At 40.6% G+C, this 27,996-nt stretch overlaps 2 protein-coding genes across 4 annotated transcripts; one reads left to right on the plus strand and one right to left on the minus strand.

The window, feature by feature from the left end:
• Positions 1-31: 31 nt before the first annotated feature.
• On the minus strand, positions 32-14,390 carry trmt44 (tRNA methyltransferase 44 homolog). The gene is made up of 11 exons (XM_010737182.3): positions 13,990-14,390; positions 13,801-13,918; positions 12,421-12,640; positions 12,272-12,340; positions 11,851-11,958; positions 11,125-11,196; positions 9,529-9,635; positions 9,029-9,212; positions 7,466-7,808; positions 1,272-1,388; positions 32-614 (listed from the first exon to the last, which is right to left on the minus strand). Exons 1-11 carry the CDS (start codon positions 14,306-14,308, stop codon positions 382-384), a joined length of 1,890 nt encoding a protein of 629 aa, XP_010735484.3. The 5' UTR covers positions 14,309-14,390; the 3' UTR covers positions 32-381.
• On the plus strand, positions 14,217-27,996 carry tnk1 (tyrosine kinase, non-receptor, 1). 3 transcript variants are annotated; one of them, XM_019272107.2, is made up of 15 exons: positions 17,402-17,504; positions 17,595-17,765; positions 20,113-20,291; positions 21,160-21,224; positions 21,314-21,502; positions 22,119-22,271; positions 22,360-22,637; positions 22,711-22,837; positions 23,013-23,159; positions 23,260-23,354; positions 24,318-24,566; positions 25,162-25,226; positions 25,802-26,313; positions 26,404-26,499; positions 27,566-27,996. In XM_019272107.2, exons 3-15 carry the CDS (start codon positions 20,129-20,131, stop codon positions 27,731-27,733), a joined length of 2,307 nt encoding a protein of 768 aa, XP_019127652.2. In that variant the 5' UTR covers positions 17,402-17,504; positions 17,595-17,765; positions 20,113-20,128; the 3' UTR covers positions 27,734-27,996. The 3 variants fall into 3 exon arrangements, with proteins under 3 accessions (XP_027143829.1, XP_027143830.1, XP_019127652.2); XM_027288028.1 differs by lacking the exons at positions 17,402-17,504; positions 17,595-17,765 and adding an exon at positions 14,217-14,311; XM_027288029.1 differs by having other exon boundaries at positions 17,399-17,765.

A 27,996-nucleotide genomic window follows, 5' to 3' on the forward strand; every position in this document is an offset into this window, starting at 1 on the left:
AACCCCACACATCACAAATAAATACAAAGTTATAGCATGAAATACACTTTAATATACAGTAGGTATACAATTTCAGCCGAGCTTTACAAGAGTCCACTTGTAAATAAATAAAAAGAAAGACAAAATAATCCTGTTAAATTAAATTTCAACCGAGAGTATAATCCAGAGGTGTCAGCGAGCAAACCTGAAGCTTCACCAGGAAACATCACAGGATATTGCAAAATTGCAATACCTCAATTCCCAGAAGTGATGTAACATCGCATCAATAAAACTCGCACTGCTTGGAACTTGGACCTGAACTTCCTCCTCGTGGTGGCTGCGGGCCTGAACGTCGGGGCTTTCCCGGCTGTTAATTAGAAAAGCAGTACTCAGATGAATTAATCACAAGGCATCGTTTTTTATCTTCTTCCGAGGTTTGGTTGAGGGTCGGAGGTCATCAGGTCCGTGGGCGAAAGCACAGTGTTCAGCCTGCAGGGGGCAACGCTGAGGGTGGTGGTCGTAAAACCAACAGGGACGAGTTTTCAGGGCACCGGGCGCAACGGGCTTTCTCTTGGTATCCACCCTGGAGGACTTCCTGTCTCGCCAGTCTCTTATGTGCACCCTCCCTCCTTCCACTAAAAGAAAAGGGAACAACAGGAAGACACGAGATCTCTTCAGAATAAAGTTATCTTTCCAAAAAGTTACAAATAATTCATAAACGTTGGTATAGAGTAGCGCAGTGGAGGAGTTATAGTTAAGAGATGTTAAAGTTAAAAAGGTACAAGTAGATGTCCATAAAAACTTAAAGGGGGAAGTCGACTACAACTCCCAAGGTGCATTTCAGCAACACATGAATGGATGTGTTTTGATACATTTTTGATTGATTTTTTAAACTGTTGTCGCGAGCGTTTCAAACATTTATCAGAAAGCTGATGAAACATTCAGCAGTTTAAAAAGTTCACTTTAGGATCTTTGGCTGGTTGCAATGGGAATTTGAAGCGGTAAAAAAATACTTCTCTCATTTTGATCTTTTATAATTCTTGGTCTAATTTAAAAACTGTTCAAATTATAAATTAAATTAATTGTTAAAAATGAGAGGTAGAACTTGGCAAAATGTGACTTTATGGCTTTGGCAACTGAGAAAAGTAAATATTGGTAATTATTAAGATTATTTTTTTTATTATATTTAACCCCCTTTTCAAAATTCTTGTGTGTTTCTGTTTATCATTTATTCTTGCGTTTCTAACTTGATAACAACGGTGGAAATCAACACAGAATAGAGGTCCAACTACCTCTAAAGACTTGGTGGTTGTTCTTGAGCAGTGTCTGAAGACCTCCACACTCCTTCTTCAGCAGCTGCAGGGTTTCCTGCTCCAATAGGCCAGCGACCTCGCTCACAGAGAGGCTGCCTGAAGAGGAGGGGAGGCGGGGAAGAAGGAGAGGATGAAAGACAAGAGCAAAGAACACAGTGACAAAGGAGCAGGAGGAGGTCCATCGATGGTAACATTCATCAATATATTAACACGCTGCTTCAGGCATGCACAGAAATAATTTTTATCCGCCATTACAGAGCGAGACAGGAGCATCCGATACGGCTGATTGGACCTGAGTCGATGTCACCGCTGAGGCAGAGCCGTGACTGCGGGTCTGACATCGTCTCAGTGAAAATGTTCCAGGAGTGAAGGGGTGATAAATGCTATATACAGAACATTTGACTTCAGTCACTGTCTTTCAGTGTTAGTCAGGGCTGTGAAGTGTGCTCAATTAAAAGCTGCTCCAACAAGCTGTCAGAGCAACCAGCATGCATTTCACCGCTGCATCTCCTGGCCGCTTGAGAGCGTGAGTCATTGTCATCACTCCCCCACCGGGACAATAATTTTAGATACCAAAGAGCGAAACAAAAAAAAAGAAGATGGGGGGATATTGAAATACACAAAGTCCTATGCTCCAAGTTTAGTGAATAGTAAACAGATGATGTTGACGCTTTTGTTCACAGCATCCAGACTCTGGGCTCAGATTCATCAGGTTTTCTGTATTTCTGGCTTTGCCCTTTTTCCCCCAGAAGAGAATTCAATCAGGGCTGACCTTTGGGTTTGTATAAATGACAATCCTCCTCTTCTTCCTCCTCATATTGGAGAGGGGACACACCAAAGGATTTCTAATGCTCCTTTGTGCCTTTTCATAAACAATATTTGACCTAAATCTGCACTCACTTCTTTTTTTTGCAATCTTCTATGATGGAGATCGCATAAAGATGTCTCGCAGCTTTTACACCAAAACCTCCGGTGGCACTTCAGATAATCCCTGTCGGCTTAGAGATGATTGAATATGAGAGAATTTCACTGTGGAATATATTGGCTCCGGTCTCTGATTCATGCTCAGATGGTAAATTTAATTTTACAGTAAATCACATCTGGATTTAGAGCTATGACAGGTTTTTTTTTTGTTTTTGTTTTTTTTTTCCCGGCCACAGAAATTCATGAGAAAACATATTGTCCACTCTAATACATCCTAAATTTAGATGGTCAAATTGCTGAGTTAATCCTTAAAATATGCAACACACATCCCACGTTCACAGACACTCGCACGGCCAAACACAGCTCTGTGCTGCAGAGTGTGAAACTGGGCAGACTGCCGTTCTACAGCCCAGACGCCAGGGAGCTCCGGGCCTTAATATAATATCAATACACCGTTTAGAGCTGCCCTTTACTGTCCACGTTGTTAATGGGGATTAATGGGAGAAGGTCGGTATTGACAGAGTAGACTCTGCTTGGACTAAGACCAACTTACACGATTATTAATGGCTTGACTTGGCATACAGTTAGATTTTTTTTTTTTTTAAGGTTGAACGTCCCTTAGTGCAAAACACTAAGACGGCAACCGACTGATTGCTTATAGTGAATGATTGTTTTTTGCTGCTTAGGCCAATTTTAAATCAGGCTGAGTGGAGAGAATGAGCTCTAAAAATTGCTGAGTGGTGACTAAAGCATCTGAAAGGATCATTTTCAGCTACAAAGACCACAGCTGTAACAAAGGACTGCCTGTGTTGTTGTTGTTTTTCATGTTATTGTCTTTCAGAATCTGAAAATGATCAAAAAGAGTCAACTAACCCTGAGTCACAACTCTCCCAAAGAGTCACAAGTTGGGAAAGAAGACAAAAAAAACATATTTCTGTTACAGAAAAACGACAATTCTTTCCTTTTTCTTGTTAAATATTGGACAGTTTTACATCTTCAAGACTTTAAAATAAAATCTGAGGGGGGAACATCATCCTTTTTGTTGAACTTCTCACTGAGCACTGACGTATGTCTGATATCTGACTCTTTAACAATAATTATAATCATAATAATAATAATACTTATTAACTGAGAGAAGTTGCAGCATTATGTGTTAAAATCTACTGGCTGTCAATAACAAATAAATAATACATTTTAAACCACCAACATCATAATATTATGTCTGATATTTTCATTATTGTGCGCCACTTAAAATGTCACTTCAAGTTGACATATTAAAATGGTTTATTTTGTCAAACCAGCAATCCAAAATCTAAATTTATTCACCGAAGACAGAAAGAGGTCAGCAGCAAATATTCAAGTTTGAGAAGCTGGAAAAAGAGAATCTTTTGCTATTTTTTCTATTATATGTTGACCTACCAATCGATAAATCCGCAAAATCAACGCAGCTCTAATATCACGATGGTGTAATCATATTCACAAGTGATCAGGCTGCAGGTGTCGAGGATGATAATTCTGCAAACTTACTGCTGGCTCTTCTGGAGGACTGTGAGCCGAAATTGGCAAAAAAGTGTGATGGGAGGCGCCCACCCGTTAATAACATGCTGCACCCACTCTCACCCACTCCCTTTTTCATGCAAGCTGTTTCTGTACAGCGCATACACACAGAAACAATCATTTAGAGATGCTATGTAAGAAAAATTTGTGACTAACCGCACCTGTCAAATGAACCAGATTTGACTGATTGGAGCTTCAGAGTTTGAACGTTTGATGTAAAGCTACACGCTGACTTTCATTCTCAGCACGATTACATAACTACACGAGTCCTGTCAGTAGTACAGCAGTACAGCGTGCATGAATTAATAACTCAAAGCTGAAGTGGCCGGCTTCACACGTTCATACATTTCACACATTAACTATTCAAAAACGCCAGTGAGATAATATACAGCATTTTAACTTCAGGCCACAGATATTATGCTGCGTAACAGCAGTAAGGCTGGTGCTGTTTGCACATTTTTTCATACTGATTTCAAGAAAGAGTGAATAATAAAAGAGGTATAGAAGATAAGATTTTGATTTTAAATCAGGAAATACTTGAAAAACTTACACAAAAAACTTAAATCTGAAGCAGAAAATTGAACCTCCATGAGAGTGAAGTGGAGCCAAAAAGTGCAGTTCCACCAATGTCCACTTGAGGCTGGCTACAAAACGTGTCAAGTCCCCATGTTCAAATGTCCAACTTCACAGCAGAAATAAACATGTTTACAGCCTGGTACAAAAGACAGTTTTTGTCTTTGTATCTTATTTCCCCGTTCATGACAACTGTACTGAGGCTGAATTTTTATTTAACTCGCCTGTTCAAATTATATTAAGGCTTAAAGTTTTGTATAATTGACATTGTGGCTGCTTCGATTGACAGCTAGGTGCCATTACACATGGCTTATTTGAGCACCCAGGTATCATTCAGCCCACCTCAGGTCCACCCACGATTCATGTCTTTGTCAATTTTTACATTAACCAGGAGGCGGCAGAGGCAGGATTGCCAAGACGGCAACAGCCGGGGCCACGACACTCATCACATACAGCTCTTTAAAAACCTGTGCATGGCGTCACAGAAATGACGTCCATATTTACACTGTCTCTACAATGCCCTAGATACAGTATTTTAACACATGCACACATCTAAAAATGTCCAGCTCTCTGAATCTTAGTCACTGCTGTTTGTATATTTCGCTTCCACAGGTGGGGAGGCTTACCACATATTTGTTTGGACACCAAAAGCTTCATTAAAAGGATCAGATTTACTGGCATCTTGCGATGTAGTTACACATTGTAACCCCCCTCCATTTAGAAACAAGAAACTAGGTCATAAAAAAACGTGAATTTGGATCCAGTGTTTGGTTTGTCTGATTTTGGCTACTGTAGAAACATGATGGACAGCGCGTCTGTAGAGATAAAAGGTTCATTCTAAGGTCACCAAAACTTAACAATTCTGATTTTTAGGTAATTATACACAAATGAAAATATAGTTATGAATATTATATTACATAATCTGTAAATAGAGCCCCCAAAATACCCTTTAAGGTGACAAGATCTTTTTTTATGCATCTCTTTCTACTTGCAATGAGAGATTAAAAGGAGTTCAGGAGTAACTGATAAATATGTTGAACTAAATTTGGACTAAAGTTAAAGCCAGGAGGCTATATAACCAAAATATCACTTTAAATATAAAAAAAACTAACACATTACAATATCAATAATCTTCATACCCTTTGAAGATGCATTAAAAATGAAGAGAAACTGAAGCTCAAAGCCCTTTCAGTGACTCTGAGGCCCTCCAGGATCTATTCAATATTGGCTGGCTCACCCTGAATTTACCCTTTGTTCTTACACAGCAGATAACTGGTAGGAATACCTCAATACAAATGCATACTCATGCATAAATCATAGACGGTGGTGCATTATTCATCCAGTCATCTCTATACAGAGTCACAGACTCCCTTTATTCGCCCTCCCTCATATTTTCTACCTCTAATTTCAGCGCTGACATCCTGACAGAGAATTTTTCTGTTTTAATCATAGTAGTCCTCATCTCCTTATCTCATTCATATCGTGCGTGTCTGTGTGGCAGCGGGTGTGCAGAGGCGACGACAAAGGTGACGCGTGGGCGGTGTGTGTGAGTGGAATAGTGTGCGTCTGTGTGTGTGTGTGTGTGTGATGCCGCGTGCGTATGTTGCACTTTCTGTAGCGTGCGGTGCAGGAAGTGCAAAAGGGTGAGATACAGAGTTCAAAGTGGCTTCGCTCTGTGTCACGAGGGCCCCGCCAACTGATGCCGGGAGGGGACAGGGAGCTCACGAGGGAGGTGCAGGGTTAGATAGGATGATGGCGGAGGAGGGGGGATCAGACAGGAGGTTCAGAAACTATGGGAGCTGCCAACATGCCACGAAGCACCTAGAAATGTATTTTAAAAGTTACTGACAAGAAATGTGAGAAGTGATTCATCCGTGTTGCTTTGGAGGTGAGTTCAGGTTACATCTATAGCTGCAACACAAAAGGCAAAAACAGCAACTATATATTTAGTCTAAAAGAAATAGATTGACATTTTTAGGAACATTCACTTTCTGGTAAAGAGATCTTTAAATACAAGGCTACAGCTTTGCTTAGCATAAAGACTAGAAATGGAAAGTTCCCGACTCTGGTCGAAGGTCACAGAATCTTCTTACAAGCTCAATAATTAATAGATACAAACACCACTTTAAAAAAAATTTTTCAGGCTAGCAGCTTCCCCCCATCTAAGATAACCTAACTGGCTGTAGATTCATATTTAACAAATTATATTTAACAATTATAAGAGCTGTATCTTGTGACACATTGCCGGCTTCTATGATGGACGGGTTGTAGATTTGCAAGCTCTTTGCCATCAGTGTTGTCTACCTTGCCTCTCAATTGTTTTTCATTGTCTTTATTATTTTTATTTATTTATTTATTTTTATTATCATTATTATGAATCATAAAAAATAATTAATTAATTAATATTTTATTTTATTTTTATTTCTCTCTCTCTTTCTTTCACTTTGTTGGTGGGTGGGTTTGGAGGGGGGGTTGGAGTTGTGTGTTTGTGTTTTCATGTATGTTTTGTTAAACTAAAAGTTGAAAAATAAAATATTCTAAAAAAAAAAAAAAAAAAAAGTGTGGTATCTTGTCAGCCACAAAATAATAAAAAGTATGTTTTTTAAAAAATGTCAAAATATACCTGAATCTTGATTTTTGCCATTTGTTTTGCTGTATAAAAAAATATTACGCCACATAAATGGAAAAAAAAAAAGATATTCTAGAAGCTCTATATCAAGTGGAAGCTAGCTGGAAAATTAAATTGACATATTCGGCAATATAAATTACTATACACAGACTGTAGCAGAGTAATTGAGTTCATGATTACACGTAAGCTAACGCAACAGGCTAAGCAGATTTCAGTAGCTAGCATTATAAATATAAATGGTAGGAAGACAGACGCCTAGTGAAGCAGATTTACCTCTAAGATTTGGGCTGCAAATAGAAAAGACGAAAGCTTATTTTGGATTACCAGTGTGACGATAAGGTGCTGTACTAACTTAGTTATTTGGCCGAAACTAATTTGACTAATTTGTGCCTTTAACCTGAACCTGTTCATCTCTTCGGTATCAGCTCATGTCCTGAAGAGGCTTGTGTGATTGTTTGTTTATCTCGTTTTCTGACTGTTGGCGGTTTACCTCCTCGGTTCCACTCACTGGAGGAACCCCCGTCGTCATCTTCAGTCATTCCCAGAAGAACGTTAGCAACCCGCAGGACAACGCCGTCAACAAAGTCCCGCGGGAGAGCAGCGCAGTTTCGAACCGTTTCAACCCTCTCTCTGGGCTGGAACCCGGCTCCCCAGCTGCTCCCGGGGGTCCTGTCAGTGTCTTTGTTCCCATGGAAACAGTCCACGTCATTTCTGACGTCTGACCCTTGAACGCCAGATCCAGCCTGGCGGCTCTCGACGTAATGAGCTCTTCGCTGCTCGGCGTCGGCCTCGGCAGGTAGCTGGTAGTTTCTTGACTTCCCCACCAGACACACCTGCGGAAAGAGGAGCTGAATGTCAAGGCGACTCCCGTGGATGACACTGTAAAAACCAGAAACTCAAAAGTAGAAAATGACAATACAAATCCTTAATATGTGCCTTTGAGTATTTATTTATGGGAGAGTCAAAAACATAAATAGAAACCAGCTTTCTTGACTTTTTACCACCCACTGACTCCATCACTAGGTCTTTTTACACACTGCCGGCGCCTTGAAAAGTTACAAGAGTGTGAACGTGTACTATATTTATCACAAGATTAGACTCATCTTTTCTGTTAGTCATTAGATCATTTTCAGAAAGAAAGCCGATGCTAAAAATAATCCAGGTACAGAAGCGATTAAAACTAATTACACGGTGTCTTCTACCTTCGAAGCAGCCTTGACAGTCAAACACTTGCAATAAATCCTTAAAAACAACGTCTAAATTATTCTCAACAGACTAATCATCAAAACAGAGAAATATTCAGGTAGTGTTAAAGGAGGATACCTTAAGTCTCAAAAAATAATAAAGATATCATATCTCTTCATGCCTGGAACGGGAGGGCGAGACCAGCTGTATTCAAAAGATAGGTCTAATGACAACATGCTGTTGCATTAAAAGAAGTTCTTGGGGCACGACCAAGCGGCAACCTCTGGTCCTGGGAAATAAAGCCAATGTGGAAGTGCTGAAAACTGTAATTCCTCGAGTGGTCGCTTGAGACAGGCTGCAATTTCCCCGTCCATGACAACTGTAAGAAGGGTTCAGATTATATTAAGGCATAATTAAACAGCTTGACTGCTTGATTGACAGGTAAGTGCCAGTACAGATGGCTTATTGGATCACTCAAGCATCATTCAGCCCGCCTCAGCTCCACCACTGATCCACATCTTTGCCGATTTTTAGATTAGCCGGGTGGTGTAAGAAGGAGTACATTCAATATGGCGCCACATATTTTGGACCCATACAAGGGAATAAAGCCTTCATCCTTGACCGGTCTTTTTTAATTATGGCGATCCCAACAGAGATAGAGAACTGCTATACAAAATTTTGGGGTGAAGAGATGGACAGGAAACACAGGGAGAGACGACGACAACAGCAACAGAGGTCCTCCAACCAGAATCAATTCAACTCCACTGCCGCTGGGTCACGTGTACAACTGGATTTCAAAAGGAGTTCTTCCTATTTTCTCATTTGCGGATCGAGGACACAGTTCTGAATCTGGACTACGTGAGCCTACCCGTTTGGTGGACGGTATTCTCAGGCAGTCCTCTTCAGTGTTGAAGCCACTGACTTGGCTGACATCAGCGATGAAGTCGATGTATTCCTTATACTGAGACTTCTTACACTGGCGTCTCTGGTATTTTCCATAGAAGTCGAAGAAACAGCAGGGCAGGACGAAGTACCGGCAGGAGTAAGAAGACCTGCAGTGGAGAGGAGGAGACAAACTCTTACCCTGTGCTGTAAAACTGGAAAGTTTGTGTTGATACTTATGTTCCTTTAAGTTGACTTCAACAGACTCGAAACATCATCTGTGGTCACATTAGATTTCTCACACTCGAGGCTCGACATTGCCATCAGGTGGACGCCTTGCAAAACACACACTTGTGAACTTCACACACACACACACATATTCACACATATTCACACATCCTCCCTCTGCCCATAATGTTGTTCCCAATTGGAGAGATCAGCTGGCACTTGAGCTGCTGAGTGAGATTGTGTCCGCTGATGACTCGCCTGGCTGCTATAACGGGGATCCATGGTGTGAGCTCGTCTGAGTGGTTCCCAATCAGCCAGTCCGTACCCGGGAATAAGAAGCTCTCGCTGGGAGTAATTGCCTTTTCCTGAAATAGAAAAGACCCAAAAAGCACAAGAGCTCCTTAGAGCAGGGAAGATGCACGTCTGCATGATTTGATTCGGAATCACTTAATGGAAATTGTCTCAAAAAAAAAGGGGAAACTTTTTCATCTTCTCGAACTTTTAATACAAACAGACACGTCAGTGTGATATGTATGAAAACTCATCAAGACACCTCAGAAATATATATATATTTCAACAGACACCACACATGATGTAAGGTGAGAGCACCGAGGTCTGTGAGGTTCAAAGAGGGCCTTCAAAAGAAGGTTCAAGACTGAGTACAGCACCCCTGGGGTGCCCCAGAAAGATTGGCCTGCCACATCCGTGCCGCATAAATCAATCAATAATAGATGACCTGAAATGGAAGCAGTCAGCAGCCTGTTGTCAAATGAATGACTGCGGCCAGGAGGCAGACAGGAAACTGCAGAGTTTTCAGAGGCGGCTTTCCCTGAGAATATGTTGTTTACAGGAATACGTCTGAATTCAGCGTTAGTCCTCGGAGCAGTATTACCATTTTTATTTTGTAGCCTGTAGCAAACATTACACACAACAAGAGTCTCTTAGGTATAACACTGCCTGTTCCAGAGCCAGTGTAAAAACATCAATGTTTCATTACTGTTAAATCTTTCAAATAAAAGTCTGAATTTTGCACTATGCTTTTTGCAAATGACTAAACCGTTTAATGTTCATGTTAGGGGCTGCAACAGACACTGTTAAATCTGGTGAATACTTCATTGTGCATATAGTTATATCTTATCTACTATGTTATTATTATCTTCCTCATGTTTTTTTTTTTACTTTTTAATGGACCAAACACCAAGGCATGTGAACGCCTGATAACAAACCGGTTTCTGATTCTTTCCCCCATTTAAAGTGGCTTAAACAGTGAATAGACTCACAAAATGAATCAATAAGATGGAGTTTATTTATGTTTGACTGGATGTTTGGCACAAATACTGTATCTTTAAATGTATTTTGAGCGTTTAAGGATTACTTGTTAATGGTTAAATAACTATTTCTATTTATTTATTCATAATTGCACCTATTTATTTAAAATGGAATGTCTTATTTTTATAGGAAACTCAATTTTAATGCTCAGTGTTTGACACTTCAAAGTTCAATCCTGGTTTTAAAATCAATCGCACCTCTAGATCCATTAGCAGTTGTTCCAGAGCTTTCCATCACATCACATGATCTTCATCAGCAGATAGTGTTTGCACAATTATTATGGCAGGCTTCAATGGCAATTAAATGGAGCGTGACATTAAGATTGTTTTGTCAGCAACCTGATTTATGTTTTGTAAGTGAAATGTGCGTCTGTAGTTAAACCTGTTTCAAAGTGAAGCATTAAAGCAGTGAGGGGGCTGAAAGACACCCACATCGTGATTCCATGTGAAAAGATAATAACACCAATTAAAAAAAACCTGAATACGGCGACAATTAATCCGCCTTCTTTGTGCTCAGCCCACTCACCTCTAGCAGAGTCTGGGGGCCGTACATGTCCCAGATCTTCCTCTTCCGAACGTCGATGCCCTTTCCAGGATGCTGCAACACAAGACGGCGTGACGGTCAGCGGCTAATCGCCCTCCCACCACATTCACTGTGTGTAATTTCAATTACACATGTTCGACTTTGTGATCAACCATTAGGGGGACGTGCTACTGTAAGACTGAACATATTCAGAGACATGAGTCCCTCTCACCTTGACTCAAACCTGCTCCATGTCATTGATTAAGCTGCCAGGGAAGATCTGGCTAATTGAAAGACCTCTGCTTTGAGGGGCTTTAACAAGAGGCGGTTTATCTTGTAAACTCAATAGCAGTGCTGTTATCAGGTCAAAATTTTTATTTTGTATAATATTTCACTTCATGATAATTTTGCTTGTTCTAATAATTGTGTTAAAATTAAGTTTGATTTTGGAAATTCAATTCTTCATCAGTGCTGACCCAGAAGGACAAGTGACCACTTTGTGAAAACTAATGAATCCAAATAAAGAATTAAGTAACCTACCTATCTATCTATCTATCTATCTATCTATCTATCTATCTATCTACATGCTGCTGCTTTTGAGTGGTCATCAGTAATTCAGTGTTAACGATTCCTGCTGCTTTTGAGTGGTCATCAGTAATTCAGTGTTAACGATTCCTACATTCAGAAACTAATCTAGGCAGGCAAACATTCACGTAGCAGCAAACGTACCCCTTCGTTGGTCAGTATGTGAACCAGCAGGCCGTTTCCACAGCCCAGGTCCACAAAGGACTGTCTGGCAGTCAGATTTTTCTCTGCTCGCTCCTCGGCCCACAGCACCTGCAGAACAGCGACAGAGACTCAATAGTACTGTATGTTCGTGTTCGTGTTCACTCACTTTCACCCGCCTCGGGCATGAAATATGAATTGTTTCTCTGGGTCAAAGTCATGTATCACATTCGAAATTGATTGGCCCAGTTTTGGTTGCGAGACATGACAACATGTGACAGATAAAAATGAGTTTCACCTACACCTGTTTGTACACTTGGCAAGCGGTCATACACATTTGAAGTAAGTGTAAAAAGACACGTGAGGCATGAGGACAAGTGTCACTGATCAATAAAACAACATTAACAACCAGGTTTGAACTCACGAGGAGATACGTAGCAATGGCAACATCCTCATAGACAAACTTCTCAGGATCTGTAACCTCAGGCCAAACCTAGAGAGAAATTATATTAATAATAATATTAACATTATTAAATCAGTAGAAAAGTTCAAATACAAGTTAGTCGACTTTACCTTGACCATGGCCTTGTATTTCTCCTTCAGCTGCTGGTACATGACGCTGTACTTCTCCACCGGCAGCAGAGACAAGGTGCTTTTGAACTCGCTGCTCTTGCACTCGGTGGCCCAGCGCACCAGTTTGGGCAACAGATCAGTGGACAGCCAGGGCAGCTTCGGGTACGCCACGCCATCAGAGAACCACACATCTGGAGTCAACGCATGCAGCTCCAAGGCCCTGCAGATGACACCATCACATCATCTAGATGTTGTTTTATGTGTATTATAATCTAAATGTATAATTTCTAATCTTAAAACCATAAAGACATTGTATCCTCATGGTACACTGTACCAACTGGGCAAAGGGGGCAACTGCTGCCAGAACTCCAAGGTTTCTGTAACTGATCTGTGATCATTTTAAATGAGAATTTGTTTGGGAATATGCACTTATTTCTAAATGAATGAATCCACATATCATATTATGAACCCTGTAGCATTCTAGCACAGAAAAACTGCAAGTACTGTGCAGAAATTCAAGAGGACTCGGGAGTTATTAGAGGTCGAGCAGCTAATCATTGAACAATCCCGACAAATTTGTTACTGGATTATATTTTAAAGTGTTTCCTCGATGTTCTGCATCACTGTCATGTTTTAATGCATCAGATTTAGAAAGCAGGACGCAATTTAAGGAAATTAAATAGGACAAATAAATAAAAACAAGGCTCAAGAGGAGGAAGAAAGACAAGTGTCGGTACAGCAGAGGAGACATCGCTGCCACTTTTATCAACCTCTACCTTCATTTGTTTTCTTAAAAATTAAGTGCAGGTAGATTTTTTTCTCCATTAGCAATCTTTGATTTTTTTGTCCCTGTGAAGACATAAAGTACTTTAACTTTAACACTGAGGGCATCATGCAGTGGTAGATTATTATTATTATTATTATTATTATTATTAATATTATTATTCTTTGTTTGTATTGATTTAACACTGAGAAGACTGTGTATAAAAATCCATGTATCCACACTGATACAATCATTTTTCTTCATCTCGAAGGTTGCGCTGTAATTCATTTTTTTGTTCTAAGTTGTAGTTTTTCTATTCAAGACACTTCAGACACTGAATGTTTCCATCCTGATAAATGTAAAAACAACGAGTGAAATGTCAAACGCTTCTATACTCAAAGAAGTCTAATATACAAAGAAATTTAAACTCCATGGGGGGTTTACACAGGGTCAAGCATATGTCCTGATCTCAGTGCAGAGACAGTGTTAAATCTCAGATTAGACACAGAGCTGCTGTGGGTTTGTGTTTAGGAAAGCAGGCTGATCATCACTATGGTAACAGAGGGCAGAGGATACATGCAGGTACATAACACAGGAGCTGTTACAGAGTCGCTCACCACTCCTCACAGTCCTGATGGAGCAGCTGAATCTGATATATGTTCCCTCTCTTCAGACACACTCGGCCCTCTGAATCCTCTTCGAATGGAAGAAAGGTCACACGCTGCCTGCCAAAGTCTTAAAAGGAAAAACATATTTTTTAAGTTTATCATAAGAGAACAGTGTGTTGCATTCATGTCCACTCTTACCTCTGAGTATAAGCTCCTTGTGCAGGGTTGTCCCATAGCAGTTCACTTTGGGGATGATTGTCCTGACACTGGAGGTCCAGGGTTTGTCCTGTGAAACCTCTCTGCTCAGGAAGGAGAACACCTGAGCAGACAGTTCAGGATCATCCAGCAGGAAGTGCACAGCCTCTGTGCCCACGTGTCCTCCCTCTGTCTCCTTCACTCCGCACACGCGCTTGTTCACCACGTGAGGTTTCTTGATCCACACGTCCACGGCTGACCAGAAACCCTCAGGAAGAGTTTTACATCCTCCTGGGAACTTTAGATCAAACAGTTTGGGCATAATGTGAGTCAATCAGACACGGACCACAACAACGAGCCATGTGTTTACATACGGGGACTGGACTTCCGGTGACTTTTATTTTGTAGATATAGGAAGCTTTAAGATAAAACTCGCTCCTGGAATATAATTTAATAAATTATATCCTGACATAATAAATAACATTTGAGCTTTTTAAAATCAAAATTACTTTATAAAAGTGAATAAAAATGTGTCGCTATGTGATGACGCACACACAGTTGAGTAATAGCCATCATACGGCAGAGGGAGCTGTTGCCATGGATACAGAGACGACATCCAACATTGTTGTTGTCACATTTATAAACATTTTAATTATTATATATTTTATATGACCAACATCACACCATGACTATAACACTAATGTTATAATTTATTATTATATTTTAGGATGATTAGTTACATTAATAAAGTTATTAATTAGTAACTAAGTCATGTTAACTCATGTCTCCTTTATTCACATTTTCCATGATTATATATGTTATATATACCAAATGTAGCCTATATAAAATTATGTATTTAATATAAATGTAATGCTATGTCATACATTCATTACAAATGATCACATCAACACCAGCAAGATGAAGGAGCTGGTGATGGACTACACTGCTCAACATGCAGGGATTGGATATAAAGATGGCATGAGCATACAGATACCTGGGTGTTTACTGAACGATGAACTAGACTGGTCTGACAACGCAGCCGTCCTGTACAAAAAAAGGTCAAAGAGGGTTAAAAACTTTCTATGACACTGTGGTGACAGCTGAATTACTCCTCCTGCATCTCTATTATAATACATAATGTTTACACGCACAAAAAACTTGTATTTATACAATAAAATATGGAATAAAACGCTAACCTCAACTGTAATCGTAACTGTAAAGTAGTACTGATATCCTGTTACCGTAATAGTAGAAAAGGTTATATTGTATTATTAATAATTCTTTTTTGGGGGGGTAACAGTAAGAAGAGTAAACATAGTCATATTTCATGGTAAAGCCTTTAGAGACTGTTAATTGTAAAGACTTTATTTTATATAACATTCATATATCAGGCATTTACAAGTCAATTATATGGCAAAACCTTTTAATTACTTTTGATGAAAACTTTGTTTTTATGTGGTAAAATATGGAATACAACAGACAACTTTATTGTGAAATCAACAGTACTAATACTGTAATATTAGAAGTTTAGTTAGATCTCGAAAACTTGTTTGAATCATACAAGAGTAAAATACTAAGTTATAAAATATATGTGACTAAAACATCACAACTGAAACTAGTGATTTTACGCCCATGACAGTCTCAGTATCAGCTTTTCACAAACCTATTTGGCAAATAACGTAAACAGATGGCTCAAATTACCGAAGAACCTTTCTTATATGAGCAGAAAATCTGTTTAAACTATCATATTTCTCTGTGTTCATTCTCAGTATTGCCTCTGCTCAATTCAAACAACTAATACTGCACTTTCCCAGCATTGATTTGCAGGCCAAATTCCCCTCAAGACAGTCAGAGCTTCCCGCACTGTAAACTCATCCACTTTAAGACAGGATAAAGAGCATAAACACCAATCCCACACACACTTCTTGTTAGATCTGGAAAATGAACTGCTTCATCATATCCTGGAAATTGTCTGAATACCTGCCCGCTGGGTTAAAGATCACTTACGTAAATTGTTGGTGGTTTATTCATCACCTGGTTATCTTTTGCTTTAGAGTATAATGTATGAAATTCATATAAACTGCTGTTTCAAAACCAACTTTATTCATAAATAGGTCACTTTCCTTTCACCAAACAAACTGTCATCAGCTCTCCTAATCTAGTTTCGTTGGAGGTGCATGAATAAGTGTAAAGAGATCTCCACTGCGGCTCCTGTTTGCAGCGTCCTTTGAATGACTGCTCCACTGAAATCTATTGTGTGTGTGTGTGCTGATTAATTCAGGCAGGCGAGGGAGGAGTGACTATGGGAGATATTGTACCAGGAAGTGCAAAGTGTAGGCTTCGCTCTGTAGCCTGGTTTGCATTCAAATACTCAGTCACATGGCAGGTTAAAAAAAAAAAAAAAAAAAAAAAAATCCTGTCGAACTTGCTTGGCAACAGCAGGTATGGAGGAGGGAAAGACAGAGACAGAAAACCATTTGTGTTTCCTTACTTGACTCATGGCTAATGGCAAGTTTCGTCTGAGTGCAGACAAACGTGGTCAATGGAGACAACTGCTAATCTTGTTTACAGTATAATTTATGCCTCAGCCATGGCTATAAGCACAATGTACTAAAATTAAAACATTAGTCATGGTGGCAGTTTAAAAAGTGCTCTGTCCACTTAAGGCAAATGACACAATATATCATAACAAACAGCTGTATGTACAGTATGTTTCACTAATGCAATCTAACACTCCTGAAACGATGCAACCAGATTTATTTGAAATTAGTATACAGAATTGTATTCAACTTTATGATCATTTTAGAGGATAACATTTGTGAAGCTGTTTTTATTTATTTATTATTATTATTATTATTATTATTATTATTATTATTATAGCCCTAAAAATAAATCAACAACATTACAACAGAGCCTCCACAATGATCATAATGTCATGTTTGACACTGTTTTGTGCTAATTCAAGCACAAAACAGTGTCAAACAGAAACTATACATAACCTTTATAGAGGACTGACTAAAACAGTCTTAGCCTGGTGTATGAATAAACTAGTATCAGTTAGTAGGTGTGCTCAATAAGTTGGCATTAATGTAAATAACTATGAAGTAGTATTTAGCTTTAGTTAAATACACTAGATGTACTTTATAAACTAGAATTCAGCTGTAGTTAGGCACACAGGTGTACCCTGTAGCATTTAGTTTCATTTTGATACACCAGGTGTATCTTTTTCCTGTCAGTGTCACTAGATGTACCCTATAAACTTTATAGTATTATAGTATATACTAGCTTTACAATAGACCTGGGCTATGAAGCTCTGGTTAAACCACATTATTATTTACAACTGATGACCTACATTTGTTGTTTTGTGCTGATGACTTATGTCATTAGTAATGTTATTACCTGTACAGGTGATTTCGTATTGTCTGTGTGTCTTTGCTGGAAGGACAGGTGAAGTCAGGTAGGGGCGTGGTCAAATAAGACACTGGAGAGAGGCGGAGAAAAGAACCGAAAACACACAGGTAGTCAGATCTTAGAGTCTCACCGGCACATGTAACATCAAATATAACTTCCACCACATCTTCGTCGGTAATCTTTGTTGAATCTATCAGATTTTAGGATTAATCCACGATTCAAAGAGGAGTTGTGATTTGAGGAGAAGCTCCTCCGTCGACGTCGCTGCAGGTTTCTCAATGCCAACATGGATCACTTATCTCGGGGCGTGTGTGGTTAACAAGTAGCTGTCAACTACCGGAAAACCTAAAGTTATTTTTTAAATAACGGTGAGTATCACAGCTTATATCGGTGTGTGATCGGGTTTATAGGGACGCTGCAGTGTGTGTAAACCTAATTGTATGAGATTTGAATAAGATCTTAATGAGAAAATAACCCAATGAATCCTTAAAAACACAAAAACTGCTCATTAAACCGTGTTTAAAGAGTATTTTACCTTAATTTTGTATATATAATGACCCTTTATAGAATAATTAAGAGTGAATATTAATGGCAGATATCTCAAATCAAATTTAATTAAAATCTTAAGTTACTTTAACTTCCTTTGAGGTAAATCTAATGCTGCTTTATTGGATTACAGAGGGAAATAATGTATTTTTCATTCCCTGCATTTAATTGACAGCTATTAGTTGTCATTTTTCATTCCCTGCATTTAATTGACAGCTATTAGTTGTCTAGTTGTTTCCTTTCAGAATCGCAAACACAAAAACATGCATTACATAAAGAGTTTGGTAGACTTTCAACATGAAAATGCTGCTTCAGTAAACCCCAAATGATGATAATCCAATAATATGACTTATATAATAACACTAAGAGGAGCTGCTGCATGAGTACATTTGCTGATAATAGTTGCAGGAGGTTTTTTATATGGTAGTTTTGCTACTTTGACTGAAGTAAAGAATGAATACTCCATTTCCACTACAGCTGTTGACTGTCAGCACTTATAAAAATGAATCATCAAGCATGTTGGGTATTTCTTCCAAAGGTGCACCCTTCACTTCTTTGATAACAGAATATTAGTGTGATCTAATGTTAGAGTTGTAGAGGATTTGCTCTGCTTACAATGAATGAGTGAGCTTGTCCAGTGTGTGACCGTGGCGGATGTGGGACACTGGGACAATGTAAACAAAATGCTCTGACAGAGTTGTCACTGCGCTGGATAAACACAGATAAAAGTGGAGCCTGTTTAACCAGCTCCATTAAGTTATCAACTAAAATAGTTTGACTCTGAGGCAGAAAGGTTTTTTTCAGTAGCTGTGTTGGGTTAAAGATTCATCACTCTGTACATAGAGGAATGATCACAGAGATCTCTTTGTTTACCAATGTTTGTCTCTGTGTGTGTTTTGTTTCCCCCCCTCTGAATTTCTACATGATCTTCCAAGAAGTTGCTTCACACACACTGAAGGTGGAAATTAATTAGGATTTGGGTGTGTTCCTTGGAAATGAATGCAAGTCCGGGCTAGTACCATGCCAGGTTTCTGCAGCATCAGTTGGCTGTAAGAACGAGCTGGCTAATCACTGAAGACGATGTAACTGTGCAAGTTGTTAAGCGTAAATTTTTTTCCCAGGGTAGCTGACAGGAGAATGACTCCTAACTCATACATGCTGCTGCTGGGCTTGGTGTGTGCTGATAAGCGTTTGATTTATGGCCGGACAACCTTGTAGCCAACAAACAGAAGAATTTGCTGCGTTTAAATTTTCCATTTAGGAGTTACGAAAGCTTTATCTATCATCCTTGTTGATGCACTGCATGACCAAGGACGCTGTAGTCAACATTAAAGATGTTGGAGAGATGCAAATTAGAAAAAAACAAATGTCACAATCATGCTGTCAACACAAAGCATACCGAGGGAAGAGGATCCTGTCAGACTGGTGCCCTCAAACAATGTCAAGATAATGTTTCCGACTCTCGGTTTGTCATATCGCTTCAGGACACCCTGCAGGATCCTCGAAGGTTAAAAATGAGTCACGACCCAGTGAACAGCACTGATACTGGACTTGTCTCTCTCTCTCTCTCTCTCTTTCTTTGCTTCTTCTGTCGTCTTTCACCGATTCCCCCTCATCTGATTTCCCTCTCATTCGAGCGGCTTAAAGTCTGCTTCATGCTGAAAGGTGTACTCTTCTGCCACCATTCTGCCACCGACAATCAATTACCTACCAGAATAAGATTCTGTTCTCTCAGCACACCTACGAACAACTTGTTAAAAGTTGGCACACATATTTATTTGATAGAACTTATTATAGGCTGCACAAAATACCACAACTCCTCTCCAAATTGTCACAGATGTAGAATCTGTGAGAAGGGCCTTGCTTAAATAGAAATATCTTTAAGTTTTGACATGGCTAAAAGCCCCGAACAATCCCCCTGTGGTGTTTCTACACCGAGGGATTTTTTCGTTAGGTCTCCATGGTAACCTAACAAGGCCTGAGTGGGAGCAAAGTTGCCGTTAAACAGGCTCTTTAATGAGGCGATGAGGACTCAGATAGAGCACTGGTTCATTAACGTGTCTTTGGGTTTTGTCTTCAGTCCCCAGACTGGAAAACATGTTCAAGCGCTTTGGTTTAGTTTTAATGACCAAAAACAAAAGACTTACTGTATCTGTCACTGTTATAAAGGTGTGTCAGCCGGGTCATGGTGATGGACCAGGACACTCAGTGGCTGTACCAAATCCTGGCCGAGGTCCAGTTGGAGAAGTTCTATCTGCGCGTCAGAGATGGCCTCAACATCACGCGCATCGAGCACTTTTCCTACGTCAGGGAGTCCGACCTGGAGCAGATAGGAATCAGCAAACCCGGTGAGCCTGATTGTCTCCTTTGATCATCCACGCTGGGTAGAAATCAATACATATCTGTCCTTTCAAGACAGGAAGGATTACTGCTTTGGACCAGCAGCTGGTGTTTGACTCATCACAAGACAAAGACGGTTTCTGTTTACCCGCTGTAGTGTGTTTGTATTTTAAATGCCCTGAATCAACCTTTGGATGTGCAGCCTCGATTTAATTTCATTTAATTTATTCATTTAAATATAAACTAATGTTTAAAAAAAGAAAAAATCAGCAAAGCTTCACATCTGAGACTCTGAAATCAGAGAATGTCTTAAATTTACACAGATAATTTACTTAATCAGAAGTAAGAATTGTGTTCAAATGAAGCAATATAAAGACTGACTCAACGTGCTACCCAACTCCTGACTCCGGTCATCTTCCAACTCGGTTACTGTAACGCCCTCCTGGCGGGCCTCCCAGCCTGTACAGTGAAACCCTTTCAGATTATCCAGAACGCAGCAAAGTCCATCGAGCTCTACTGCCAACCTGTAGCAGGTGGCATTAAACTACTACAAAGTAGTCTCCGGTTCTGCACCCACTTACTTGAATACCCTCATACAGACATATGTTACCTCCTACAATGAATGACACCTGGCTCTGGCATCCGTTTTTGTTCGAGGCAATCCAAACTTTTCTTGTTTGTTGTTCCCCGTTGGTTTAACGTCCCACCAGATCATGGGCGTCCCCCCTCTACCTTCAAAAACCTCCTGAAGACCCAGCTGTTTGGAGAGTACCTCCTCTCCGAGAACTACCAACAACTGGAAATGCTAAATCTATACAATTGTCAGGGATTTTAAAATCAAACACTTATGTTGGATTTCATTTTGTTTTCTTCCAGCACAAAGAAGATTATGGGAGGCTCTGAAACGCCAAAAGACAAAATCACGGTCATGGATCCCCAAGGTCTGAAACATGCACTTACATTAACTTCATGTCATACAGTTCATATCTGAACTACACTGGCATTTTTATTCATTTATTGTTGCACGCAGGTGTTGAGCGGTCGAGGTCCAGATGGGGGGGAGCAGGGGAGCGGAAGCAACCTGCCAACGGGTCAGGACAGCGGGCGAGCTCTTCCTAGTTTGATCCAGGACAGTGAGCTGATCCTGGGGGAGAAGTTGGGCTCAGGGTCCTTTGGGGTGGTGAAGAAGGGAGAGTGGCACACACCCACTGGAAGAGTGGTAAGAGAGAGATTTACTGTATATTCTGTACTATTTAATTATGTCCGTATAGTTTTATGTGCAGGACAAATATAATGTTTTAATATATTTATATAAACAACAGATTAAATGTGTATGTGAGAGGGGGTTACCCATAGTGACCAACCCACAGATTGTCCTCCAACCTTGCACAGAGCAATTTAGCCTCTTTCAGCTAATTGTTTTGGTTTTACTGCCCACAACGTTACTGCTTTGGTTCACCTCTCACCGCCTCCATCAACATATTTTCTTACCACAGCATGCCTCGGTTTTCTGAAATGTCTAAGCTCTGAGAGCCCAGAAAGTGCAGAATCTAATCTGTGCCAAACTATCTGGTGAACACAGTGGAGCATTTAGCAGCTAAAGAGCCAGATCTTTCCCTGTGGAGATGGATGAGACCATTTGAATATGTAAACAGGCAACTGTTTGCTGGCAACTTACACCATAACAACATTTGCTAATATGTCAGTGGTGTGCTGACAGTTTTCTGCTGCTGCCAAATGGCCTGGATTACCATCCCTGTTTAGAAGAACAGGGGTAGTGAAGTCAGTCTACTATCTGGTCTGGACTGTGTACCTTTTTTTTTCTCTTATTTTAGTTACCTGTAGCTGTGAAGTCACTACGGTCCAGCATGTCCAGGCACACGGAGACACTGACGGACTTCCTCCAAGAAGTGACCACCATGCAGTCATTAGACCACCCCAACATCATCCGACTGTACGGCGTGGTGCTCACACAGCCCCTCAAGATGGTAAAATGTTAATTGGGGATGATATATTCAGACTAAGATGTGTTTGGAGCTTGAATACACAATGATCTATTCTTTTTCTGTCTTCTAGGTAACAGAGCTGGCCCCCTTGGGCTCCCTGTACGACACCCTGCGCTCACGTCAGTACGAGTACCCTCTGCTCCGCCTCTGGCTCTTTGCCACGCAGATCGTGGCGGGTATGGATTACCTGGAGACCAGGAGATTCATCCACAGGGACCTGGCTGCTAGAAACGTTCTGCTGGCATCCAGGGAGATAGTAAAGATCGGAGACTTTGGCCTGATGAGAGGACTGAGCCAAGATGCGGATCACTACGTCATGTCGGCACACAGAAGGATCCCGTTTGCATGGTGAGGGCTGCTGGGAGAAATCAAAGGTGGAGGAGGAGGAATGATGCTCACTAATTCTCACTTTCTCCTTCAGGTGTGCTCCAGAGAGTCTTCGTGTCGGCTCCTTCTCTCATTTGTCAGACGTGTGGATGTTTGGTGTCACCCTGTGGGAGATGTTCACCTACTGTGAGGAGCCCTGGTTCGGCTTGTCAGGCAGACAGGTACACGCTGAACATTGTGTGAACATTCACACCGTGCTCGCAGTATTTGTGCTCCTGTCAATCAGCGTGTTTGTCTTCACGTTTCGGAATGTGTCCTCGCCCTTTTTGTGGTTTGCTTTCGTGGCTCTATGACTCAGAGTGTTAATATCCCTGACATTTACTCTCTTCAATCTAGATTTTGTGGCGCGTCGAAAGGGAAGGTGAGCGTCTGGAGAAACCTCCGGATTGCCCACAAGAACTGTACGCAGTCATGAGGAAATGCTGGGCCTGCAATCCTTCTGATAGACCCACCTTCGCCCAGCTCACCACGATAGTAGCAGAAGTGTGCAACATTGATTTGATTGTTACTCAAAATGCTGCAGAAATGAGAGATTTCTTCACTAAAAAAATATGTTTTCCTCACATCTGTCTTCTATTTGCAGGCTAAACCAATGGAGGTGCAAGCAACGAGAGACTTTGCCGAGCCTAGGAAACTTGCACTTGCAGCCAACGACCTTGTGACTGTCATAGACCATGGGTGGGTGAGAGAAAGGAGGGTGGGACTGAAAAGAGTAAAAGAAAAACTTTGACCAACACAATGGGCCTTTGTTAAGATGAAATAGGGGGTTTAAAAGGCCTGCTCTCAAAAGTGCATTCCATCCGTGATCTCACGAGGTCCCCGAACACGTTTTTGCTTTGTTTGTTTGAACAAATCCAGCAGCCCTGACGCTATCTCCACTGTGTTTTCTTTACGTAATACATCCGTCTGTAGACGGTATTTGTTGGGTAACTTTACTTACACTTTTGTAATCTAGATACATGTAGAGAAAACGTTAGATTTGCATTAAGCAACAAAAATACATCTAAATCCATAAAAATCCACAGAAAAATAGACACTTTAGTCCTTGTGAATTAGCATCTACAGACAATTAAACTGATTTAATACATGCTTTGACTCATTTGTGGCTCAAAGATTTCTATCCCAGCCATTTAGATTTTGCATTTTAGTAATGAAATGAAACATAATACATTATAGTCTCTTAATCTTGACCTTTTGTTAACAGTATGTGTATTCAAACCTAAAGGATGTTAACTTATTTACCGTTTTCTGCTCTTTAGAGACAGTAAAACCCTAAAGATTCCAGAAATAAATAAGTCTGTTAACACTTCTAACTACTTACCTGTGTCCTTGTCAGTACACGGACAGTTTCTATACGTCAAAGCGAGATTACAAAGCACAATCCTCCTCTTAAATTAATTACCTTTTAATTAGAAGTAAAATTCATAAGCAATTAACCAGGTGGGGCGAGTGTATAACGTTGTTTGGAGTATGGACCGGTAGTTAGAGAGGTGTCGGTTCATCTCCTCCACTAACTGTTCTCAGGGTGTCGCTACATGGCAGCCCATCACTCCAACATGTGACCATTATGCTGCTGTTAAAAGCTGATTCTAATCGTTGGTAGCTCTTTGTTTTCTAACTTTTCTTTCTCTCTTTGTGCAGTCTCGAGCTTTGTGAGTGGAGAGGCCAGAACCAGAGGACGCTGACGGTGGGCTGGTTCCCTGCGAGCCTCACTGCGCCATCATTCCCTCCAGGTGTCGTCGCCACCGCCGCGATTGTCAGTACCTCGCCGCCCAACCCTCCTCCTAGCTCCGCTCTCATCTCAGCCCCGGTTAAGGGCAGCCTGCAACACACCGGGCACGGAGACATCAAACCTGACCGATGCTGGGGGACACCTGAGAGCCTGGAAGAGTCAGTAACATCATTTCTCTCTGTCTTATTAATGGTTAAATATCAGGGAAATATGATAAATCTGACAAAACCTCACATTTAATCATTGTTGTCAGCTGTCAGACTCTAAGCTGAACTGGAAGTATCCTGACACAAAGCATGGCCAGTTATCTGCAGGGAAGCAAATAAGCATGTGATAAACTGAAAATTGCATGGCAGTAAAATGCCTCAGGGATTACACTTTACCGCCTGAGCTAAATTCCAGGTAATAAAGAAGTCAGGCTCGTTTTTATTAACTTAAAGACACAGTGACTTGAATTACCTGGAGCTAAAAATACACTGTCGAACTAAAGAAACAGGCCCAGAGATACAGTTACAGATCATCTCTGGTGGCTGATTTCAACATAGTTATGCTCTTTTCCAAAAGACAAGCCTCCCTTTTGTTTTATTCCACCTAGAAATCCATCTAAACTTTCATCTCGCTGGGTTTCATTGCAGAGCGCTAACCGCAGTGCAACCCTGAACTTTTGACACTCTGCCAGTCGATATTGCTTTTGAACCGAAGCGGTCACGTGTGTTTGTGTGTCTAATGTGTTTGTTCTTCTGACCCGTGCAGGACCAGCAGCTGGAGGTCGAGCCCTGCCAGAGAGAAGGAGGGCTCCAATCTGCAGAAAATGGCAGGTAGGAAGTGAAAACAAAACCAGCTGCAGGATGTAGCGAGTAAAGCATCAAGGTCTGCTTTATGTATTATAGTTTTATTATAGTGTGCTTTATTGTACTTTGCCCTTTCCTGGTCTGGAAGCTTTACATCTTGTGCTACTCATTTATTCTTTATTTATACAACCTCAGGTCTACCTCAGGAGATTTTTTTCATGCTATCTCCCATTACTACACATTGCATAAAAACATCAGACGTCCAAATTGTTACTTTCACCTCACTGCTTCAAATTTATCACTATTTTTTGCCACGTCAAGGCCTAAAAGGTTGTTTTTTACATAGAGCTAAACAAAGCTTTTTGTCCCTTATTATATTTCAAAATGCTTTCTCTTTGTTTCACTATTAATTAGACATGATCTAGGAAAGATTCATCCGGGAAGTAACTCTTCATATTCATTGATTCTCTCTCCAATTGGTTCATTTACTCACAGTTGACCTGTCTGCCATCTAGTGGCTTTATTAGGCTACTGTAGCAGTGCCTACATGCATTCACTTGACTGTAATATTACCTGTTCATCACCTCTCTGTGTGTCTTCAGGTATATCCCGAAGTCTGGAGTCAGTTGTGAGTGGACATCGGCCTCGGGCTCAGACTGTAGGGCTGATCAGAGTAGATCAGCAGGGCAGACTTATGCCCCCTGTGTTAGTAGCTCATAGTATGGTGGCTAAGCAGGACCCACGCCGGTTTAGCGAGGCCAGCATCATCCCGCCTCCACGACCACCACCACCCAACATGAAACGTTTGAACTTGAAATCCCAAAGGAGGCCGCCCCACCCAGGTCCAGGAACATCCTGGCCTTCGCCGTTGGTCATGACTCCTTCGGGGCAGACGCAACCTCAGCCTCAACCTCAAACCCAGCACCAGCCCCAACACCAGCCCCAGCAGGCCTTCGGAGGCTCCAACCTGGTTAAAATGTCCCAGATGGCACGTTCGACCCCGCAGCTGGACGATTACACGGACGTCAGAGAAAGAGATCGAGAGAGGGAGCGAAACAGAGATCGAGAGAAGTCACCTCATGTGCAGAACACGAGAGACAGCCTCATCCCACAGGTGAGTGTCTCATTTATTATTGTCTTCTTTTTCCGTGGGAAACCTGCTCAGTGTACTAAAATACAAACTCCATCGCTCTCCTGTTCTCAGGTGATGGAGGCAGTTCATGGAGTGACCATTGAAGAAGTTCATATTGCACTTCAGCGCAATGACTGGAACCCAGTACGAGCTGAGCAACAACTCAAGGTGAGGCCATAAAAAATGACTCATCATAAATGTGAAGAAAAACACTTTATCTGTCTATAGATGGGTATATAATGGGTCATGTTTTAGTTTTCAAAAGCGTGCATCACTTAGAAGATTCACAAGGGTTAGAAGCAGCTGATGCATGTGATGAGCATAGGACATAAAACGGCATTAAAAAGGTTTTAAAAGAAAAACAAAGCAATAAAAAAAAGCCTAAAATAATGATCAATAAAATAAAAGACAAAGATATATTTAAAAGAAATATAAAACCAAAGAATAGACAAAATAATACAAAATATTAGTGAAATTAGATATAGATATAACTTAATAAAATAACATTATTAGCCTCAACTCAAAGTATTCATCAATAGTAATTGTAACTGAAACATGTACAATGTAAACAGAGGCTAGTCTTGCATTATGAGATGATGTTACGGTACCATATATAGTTTTGAAACATTTTATTATTTTAAATGATATTGTGCTCACGTGCTCCAAAGATCTTGTAATCAAATGACCACAAAGTAAAGTGACATACAGAAAGCCAGGTAGAGTAGCCACAGGAGTTAGTAGGAACATAAGTGTAGCCTGCTGTGTGTGTGTGCTGGACCTCATTTGCACTAACAGGTTAATCCTGTATCAGCATTTTTGTCATGCACCAGGTAGTTAAGCATGACACAGCATCTGCTTCCACAGATAGTTATCCAAGGGCCTCACATGACGGAGATCAAGTCAAGGTTGAAACTCATCTTCGTTTAGATAAATAAAGCAAATCTAAACTGTGTCATGAAGTTTGAATCGATGTGTTTTTCTTTAAAAAAATTAGGCCCAGTGTAGCTTTAATCATAAATGAAGTGAATACAGAAACATGTTGTACTTCAGGGCCCTCAATGATTCCACAGCAGGTGTTTTGCATTTGAATACTGATGTAAAACTCCAGCTCTGGGGTGTGTACAAAGGTGCAACTTGCGTAAACATATAGCCTGCAGCTTTCTGACTTTTCACTATGTATTTGTATTTTGATTGCTGCTCCTGATCCCAGTCTTCTTCTTTCGTGTCTTCTCAGTTGGAGCAGCTGTACTCGCTGAGCCTCTGCTCCAAAGAGGACTGTGTGAGGGTCCTCTCCAGGTATCAGTGGAACCTGCAGGAGGCCAGCCGCTACCTGATCCGATGGTCGCGAGAGGGCACCGCCGAGAGGGAGCGACCTCCAGCTAACGCAGAGAGACGAGTCTGAAGGAATATTCTGGCTGACTTTCTGACTTTCTTTTATAGCAACATCTTGCTTCACATTAACACTCTGGACACTGGAAGATACAATACACTGTGATGTGTGAAAGAAAATGAAGAATGAAGATGTACAAAAGGAGAACGGTTTTGAAACACAGGAATGTGTCTGACTGACTCCATCCAACACACACGTTTTTACTTTTGCAAATAGTTTTTATATCTTAATGAATTTGTATATACTTTATTAGAAATTGAATAAAATTGATGATA

This window comes from Larimichthys crocea, chromosome XIV (genome assembly GCF_000972845.2).
Source record: "Larimichthys crocea isolate SSNF chromosome XIV, L_crocea_2.0, whole genome shotgun sequence".
Lineage (NCBI taxonomy): Eukaryota > Metazoa > Chordata > Actinopteri > Sciaenidae > Larimichthys > Larimichthys crocea.

Coding starts and splice junctions, on each gene's coding strand:
- trmt44 (XM_010737182.3), bottom strand. CDS start 14,308: ATGCCCAAACTGTTTGATCTAAAGTTCCCAGGAGGATGTAAAACTCTT. Junction 12,341..12,420: donor AATACAAGGCCATGGTCAAG/GTAAAGTCGACT, acceptor ATTTCTCTCTAG/GTTTGGCCTGAGGTTACAGA. Junction 615..1,271: donor CAACCACCAAGTCTTTAGAG/GTAGTTGGACCT, acceptor CTTTTCTTTTAG/TGGAAGGAGGGAGGGTGCAC.
- tnk1 (XM_027288028.1), top strand. Junction 20,292..21,159: donor GATAGGAATCAGCAAACCCG/GTGAGCCTGATT, acceptor GTTTTCTTCCAG/CACAAAGAAGATTATGGGAG. Junction 21,503..22,118: donor ACACACCCACTGGAAGAGTG/GTAAGAGAGAGA, acceptor CTCTTATTTTAG/TTACCTGTAGCTGTGAAGTC.